This window comes from Passer montanus, unplaced genomic scaffold (genome assembly GCF_014805655.1).
Source record: "Passer montanus isolate IOZ18808 unplaced genomic scaffold, ASM1480565v1 scaffold8, whole genome shotgun sequence".
Classification (NCBI taxonomy): domain Eukaryota; kingdom Metazoa; phylum Chordata; class Aves; order Passeriformes; family Passeridae; genus Passer; species Passer montanus.
The window spans coordinates 14,996,418-15,003,104 of record NW_024373256.1 but is presented as its reverse complement, the minus strand read 5'-3'; the positions used below and the strand labels follow the sequence as shown (position 1 = coordinate 15,003,104).

Sequence of the window (6,687 nt, the reverse complement as noted above, 5' to 3'; positions counted from 1 at the left end):
CACTTCATCTCCTCTGTTTCACCAGAGCTGAGCAAAAGCTGGAGCTGCTGTTCTGAGAGCCAGGAAAAGTTGAAACAGTGAGGCTTTCTTGGCTGAAACCAGCATACCCAAAACCACAGCACTCGCAGACCCCCTTGTGCCAGGAGGTTGCCCCACATCCCGCGGATCCCTTTGGGCTTTGCCTTGCCCGTGCCACTCTCAGTCCCGTTTGTTTTCTGGTGCAAACCTGAGATGAAATGTGCTGCCCAAGGTCACCCAGCGAGATGAAACTGGAGACCAGCGGGCTGAGATTGGGTTCCTTTTCCCGTGGGACTGCAGATGAACAGAGTGCTAATGGCTCTGCTACATTCACCTTCCGAGACAATGCCGCGGTGGCTCCCTGCCCCGCCTTCTCTGCTCCTGCAGCTTTTGAAACAGATGCTCCAATCTTGGTTTGATTTGTTTAGTGAAGCAGAGTGGTCTCCCACCCTCTGACCCACCAGCAGCTAAGAGCTGAATTTCTGCTTTGCTCAAAAACAATACAAAATAAACCCATCGCATCAGTAATATTTAACCCCCAAAGTTTCCAGCCCAGCAGCTGATCCCACTGATGCTCTTTAAATGCATCTTTTTGTCACCTGCACTGTGTTGACATGCTCTGTCTGTGGGGGTCTCTCTGCATTTTGGCTCATAAAATATTTGCCATATTCCAGTCTATGCAAACACAGAATGGTTTGGGCTGGAAGGGACCTTAAAGCTCACCCAGTTCCACCTCCTGCCATGAGCAGGGACACCTTCCACCGTCCCAGGCTGCTCCAAGCCTCATCCAACCTGGCCTTGGGTACTTCCAGGGCTGGAGCAGCCACAGCTTCTCTGTGCCAGGGCCCCACCACCCTCACAGGGAAGTTTTTCCTGATATCTAATCTAAACCTGCTCTCTGTCAGTGTGAAGAATTCTCCTTTGTCCTGTTACTACATGTTCTTGTAAAAAATCCCCCTCCATCTTTTGTGTAGGATCCCTTCAGGATCTGGAAGGCCACTCAGGAAGATCTAATACCATTCAGGGCTCATTTTTATCACAAATACTCCTTCTCATTTCTGTGCAGTCATTCTGGGACCCTCCAAGGCACATTCTCTGAGACAAACACAGCACATTGTGACAGCAGCACATCTCCACAACCTCACAAGCAAACCAAAAGTATTGCAAATTAACCCAGAATTCAGCTCTCTTATAGAGTGCTAGACAGGCCCTGTGGGAATAAAGAACACCCCATGTAAATAACTTCTCTTTCTGTGCTGTTTGTTCCTTCATGCATTTCGCCTTTTGCCTCCTGGTAGTTCTGTGAGGAGATGTCACCCTGTGCCTTGCTGAGTTCTGCCTGATTCCCCTTGCCTGGGAGTAAAGCCTGACACAGGTTTGTTGTTCTGGGTCACCAAAATCAGTGTCACCTCCAGGAGCACAGCTCTTGTCAGAGCTTGGCTCTGAGCACCCCTCTGCAGAGGTGGTGTTGGAACAGCAGGGTTAACAGACAGAGGGAAGTCTGCTGGGCTCGGAGCAAAGGCACAAGGAATATGGGAAATCCAAAGGAAATAAATGAAAGCTTTGGGAAGCATGCAATGCTTGATCCTTGTTTGACATGAGGCTCTCCAGTGGCTGATGGGAACACGGGGGATTTCCTTTCCAGAGTAAGCTGAGAGCACAGAGCTGTTGGGGCTGTTTAAAAGGTTAAGAACTTCACAGCTCTTTTGGAAACAGCTCAGGAGACTCCAAATGCAGCAGCCTTGGAGCAGCATCCCCTTCTTTCCACCCCTTGCTAGGTGCCAGCACCAACCACACAATGCTTATTTCATCCAAACCCTCACCCACTGTGATGCTTTAATACAAAATCTTCTTTCTTGGGACCTTAAATACACATCTATGGAATAATACAGACTATGGAAGCAGCATCAAGAGTTTCTGTTTCAGACCATCTAACTGGTCCCTGCTGGGACAGTCCTGGTCTGTGCCTTTCCAGCACTCAAGGAGGTGGAGTTCAGTACTCATATTTTGAGAAAAGTATTCCATGACTGTCAGAGATGGCATTAAAACTTCTGTGGATTTCCACAACAGATTGTTGATTTTCCAGCTGATTAAGTGCAGACTAAACGGGTGTGTTTTCCCCATAACTTTGCCCTTTTCTCCCAGGTGTCTCAAGTGGCACTGGGTATATGAAATAACACAGCACAACCCAAGACCCGCTCCTTCCCAAAATCCTGTTTGTGCTGTTCCCTGACAAGTGTGACAAGCAGTGGCTGGAGACATCTCCCTAGGATGCCACCTCCAGCCAAACGCTTTTGGAGAGACCCTGCCAGGAGCAGATTGGGATCTGCTGGTTAACCCCAGGGGAAACGGAGTTGTTTTTCCAGAGCCAGGCTACACCAGACTGGTGAGACTGGATTTTGCTGTGTGTGCCTCTTGTCTGTCTGTGTAACACAGGAGATGAGAACAAAGCTCTAGGGCCAAACCCACAGGTAACACCAGGATTTGCTATCATTCCATCACAGCAGAGAGCACTGGGGAATGAGCTATTAAACACAGGATATCCCAAGATGAATATTTTCTCCTTCCTGGGAATATTCCTTGTAAGCAGTCCAAAGGATTATGTCTCCTTTTAAAAGAAGTCCTTTAATTTATATTCTGAGGTATGCATTCCCAAGATTTAATTTACCCCAAGCTATGAAATTGAACTTACCCAAAATTTCAGACTGGTTATTTATGTGATATATTCCACCACACAGTTGCTGGTTTAGCAGTGCAGTGATACCTCGAGTGCAGGAGATACTGGTGAGGGTCATGATTTTGCCTAAGCCTTTAATTTAGACAATAAAGGATCCACAAGCTTTGAACCCCCACAAAGAAGATTTGAAGTAATCTTAACAAATTATTTGTAAAAGCCAGATTGTACCCCATTTTCCTGAAACTTCTCAATGCATCTCCCCAGGAGCTGCCAAAATAAGAGGGAGGAAAAATGGTTTCAGGCTGTGTCTTTGTCTGTGAGACTCTGAACACAGCAGCTGCAATCAGAAACCAGAGAGAAACTCCTTGTGACGAGTGTTTCCATTTTATTTTCCAGACCTCTGCCCATCTGATCTGATCCCCATCCACTGCTGTCTCAGTCTTGCACCACATGGATGTGATTTCCAGTGACACCAGGGACCTTTCTGAGCTATGTTCACTATGCCCACTATGTCCTGCCCCGCGTTCCAGGGAGGGCTCGGTGTCCACGCCGTGACCGGAGCACCCCGCTGCCTGTCCTGCACTCTGCAACTGCCTGAGGTGTGCTTCCCACTCCAAGCACTGCAGCTGGGAGAAGCTATACAAAAAGAATAAAAAGAGAAGTACCTATCCCAAGACAACTAGGACACTAGGGATTAAGCTGCTTTGATTACAGTCACTAAATAGACTTTGGTTTTTCATCTGAAATACCAAAAGGGATCTGTTGGAGACCCCTGAGTCCCTCAGGTACATTCAAGCTACCCAGAATACAAGCTCTAAAAGGCTGCCACAGAAATCCAGGCCTCTGTAGCCTCATGAGAATATTTTTCCTATAAAGCTGCAAAACCGTGAGCAAAAAGCTTTGTATGATAACTCAGAGGTAGACGCGCAGGGGAGGTTGCTGAAAAAGTCTTGGATAGTTAGGAAGAATGATTCTTGTGTCAGAAAGCTTGTTCTCAGTCTGCTTGGCCTGGATGTTGAGGTGCCTGGGGGTGTCTTTCCTGTCTCCCACAGGATGGATGGCTGTGGTTTGGAGCACCACCAAGCCATGGGATATTTATGTCGACTTCTTAGGTACTTCTGTTGGGCTTGGTGGCTGTGGTTGGTCACTCTTGGTCTGGCCTGCAGGAGGGGGCCACGTGGTCTTCTGATGGAGGTGGCTGAAAAGGAGAAATATGCCTTAGGTCGTTTGGGGAAGGACACAGAGGGTAATGTGAAGACAGCACAGGTTATTTAGGAAAGAAGAAGCCACAGATCTTGCCTGGTTAGACTGTGCAGGCCGCCTATTTTGTCTGAAAATGCTTTTCATAACCTTGAAATTATCATTTGCAAATGGGTACTTTGTACCTAAACAAAAAACTGTGCTGGCAGATCTTCAGGTTGAGTTAAGCTAAGAAAGCAATAGGAGATATTTAGGTCTCAAAGTGCCCTTTCAGATAACTTTAGGAAATGGCTCTGTTAAATACAAGCAGTTGAAGAGGTTTCAGGGAAATTTAACAGTTTGAGGTCCAAACAAAGCCAAGTCATCCTGCTTTCCCTGTCTGGAGCTTCACAGCATCTTGATATCACAGCATAAAAGATTAACATATTCAGTGATGCTTTTTCCCTTACACAGAGTGCACTATAAAAATGCTGGCTAGACAAGCCACAGAACCACAAATTCCCATCTGGCCTGAAGGAAAACCAGCATTTTATAAAGCAAAAGAGAAATCCAGGAATTCACACCATGCAGAGCAGGAAATCTCTTTCTGTCTAGGAATTTCACAGTATTTCTCTGTCCTGGCCATCTGGAGGCCTCTCCTAGACTGTCTGATCAAAAGTCGTCAAGCAACAGTTTTGGTTAAAAAAAACCCAACAAAACAAACAGGAATTTTTAGTATCTGTGTTGTCCAAATTACAGACCACAGCAGTTTTGACACCTACTCCTTGTAATTTGGGATTCCTTCAGCAGGCAGGCACTGGTCCCTGTCCCATGGCAGAGCTGCAGATGGAAGCACAGAGCCAAGTATTAGTGCAGAGAACATGCCCAATGCTGCTGCATTATGATAATGCACATTTAAATGGGGCAGGAGCTCAGAAAATGCTGACAGCACTCGTAAACCAGAGGTGCTCCTGAAAGGCTGCAATTATTTCCTTTGTGTCTTGTGCTTTGAGACAAAGCCAGTGCTGGGCCATGGCCACTGAGCTGGTGAATAGCATCAAAGAGCAAGGACTGGGCACCTGTTTGGGGCTGTGCACTCACCTGGACGTGACACTGATGAGGCGGTCAGACACTCATTTTGTGGGGGAAGAGACAAGCAGGGTCAAATAATTGCCACCAAGAAATGTTTATGGCTTATGGACCAGTTCAGAGTACCAGACTGGGAAAGCTAATCCAAACTCCCGTGGAGCTGGATGCCTGTTCCCTGATTTTCTCACAAAGGTGAGGCAAAAGGAGCATGGCTGGTTTTTACTCCAAGGAAACAGGGAGGTGACTGTTCCCTTCCACTCAGCATTGCTGTAATAGTACCTGGATGGTGGAAGGAAAGTTTGGATCCTGGGTTTAAAGCTGTTGGGAAACTGGACGGGATCCAGCAAGGGAAGCCCCAGGCCTGCAGGGAGAGGCTGGGGAGGGCTGAGGGAGCTGGGCTTGTTTAGCCTGGCAAAGAGGAGGCTGAGAGGCAACTTCACAGCCCCCACTGCTACGTCAGGGGCAATTAAAGGATGCCGAGCTGTTTTTGGCAGTGCAGCCAGTGTAACTGGGGGCAGTGGCCACAGGCTGCCCCTGGGGGAGCTCAGGCTGGGTGCTGGGGAGATCTTTGTCACAGAGCAGTGAGGGAACACCATCCAGGAAGGCTGTGGATTTCCATCCTGGCTGGTTAAACCCATTGCAGATCCCTTCTACTGGGATGGCCCTACCTGGAGCAGAAAGATCTGATCCCCAGCAGTCCCTTTCAACTAGCATTTCAGTGATTCTGTGAAACCCTCCTAACGCCTGTTAGGGTTTTTCCCCTGGATAAATGCCCTTCCTCTGGCCCTGGGCACAAGTCTTTGACTCCAAACCCTTCGAGTCTGCATTGCAGATTCCCAGATGAGTCACATGGATATAGGGTAATTACATCTCAGTGAGCATGAGAGAATCAGGGAGGCTCAACTGGTATGGAAAAATATGAAAGGTGCTGGAAACTGCCAATAACACTGGCAGAGATCCCTGAGACCTGCTGGGATTCAGTTTCTCCAGTTAATTTAGTGCTTACCATCCTTGTTGGAGAGGATTGGTGCTAACAGTTCTTTAGCTTCTGACAGCAAAAGGTCAACAAGATCTGAAGGTGGAAGAGATGTGTCTGAGACTGCGTCTGTTTTATCCTCTTCTGTTTCATGGTTGACGCTTATAAACATGGAAAGTGCCATCAATACTTCTATCAGAGAATGGTCATTGACAATCCTGGCCAGCCTCTCAGGAAGGATCTGCTACATAAATTCTGTGTGTTTGGGGGGTTGCATCTCCATCCCTCCGCATTCAAATGTCTGTTAGACACACTTGCATTGCTTTGTTACAGAAAAGTAGCAAAGTATTCTTTAGAATTTGTCAAAAGCTGTTCCCCCCACATTATATTAGAAATAACCAACTTGGAAACTTAAAAACTGATTTCCATCCCTCTTAAAAAACTGGCTTTTAAAAGGACTGGTAATTATCAATGGGACAGTGACTTTTCAATGATGTAATCACTTAAAAACACACAGAGAGGTGTGATACATTTATTCCCAAGTGATAGGAGATAGGCTCAGGTTGGAGGGGACTTCAGGAGCCTGAGCTCTGCTTCTGCAGCCATTCATGCAGCTGAGAATCTTGAGAGCTCCTTGCTTACACTCTGCCCACTCTAACTGCTGGTAAAAAAGGATGTGGTCCTGGAGCCAAAACCTGGTTTATGTTTGGAAAAGCAGGTGTGTCAAAACTCTGCTGCTCAGAAACAA

General features: G+C 47.1%; 1 protein-coding gene across 1 annotated transcript in view; it reads right to left on the bottom strand.

The window, feature by feature from the left end:
- Positions 1–2,938: 2,938 nt before the first annotated feature.
- LOC120513172 (syntaxin-binding protein 4-like) overlaps positions 2,939–6,687 on the bottom strand; it is a 46,471-nt gene continuing 42,722 nt past the window's right edge. Inside the window, exons 20-22 of the mRNA XM_039732321.1 lie at positions 5,970–6,100; positions 4,657–4,714; positions 2,939–3,893 (exon numbers count right to left, since the gene is read on the bottom strand). Coding sequence (XP_039588255.1) covers positions 3,791–3,893; positions 4,657–4,714; positions 5,970–6,100 — 292 coding nt within the window. The 3' untranslated portion in view covers positions 2,939–3,790. The remainder of the gene's footprint in view (positions 3,894–4,656; positions 4,715–5,969; positions 6,101–6,687) is intronic.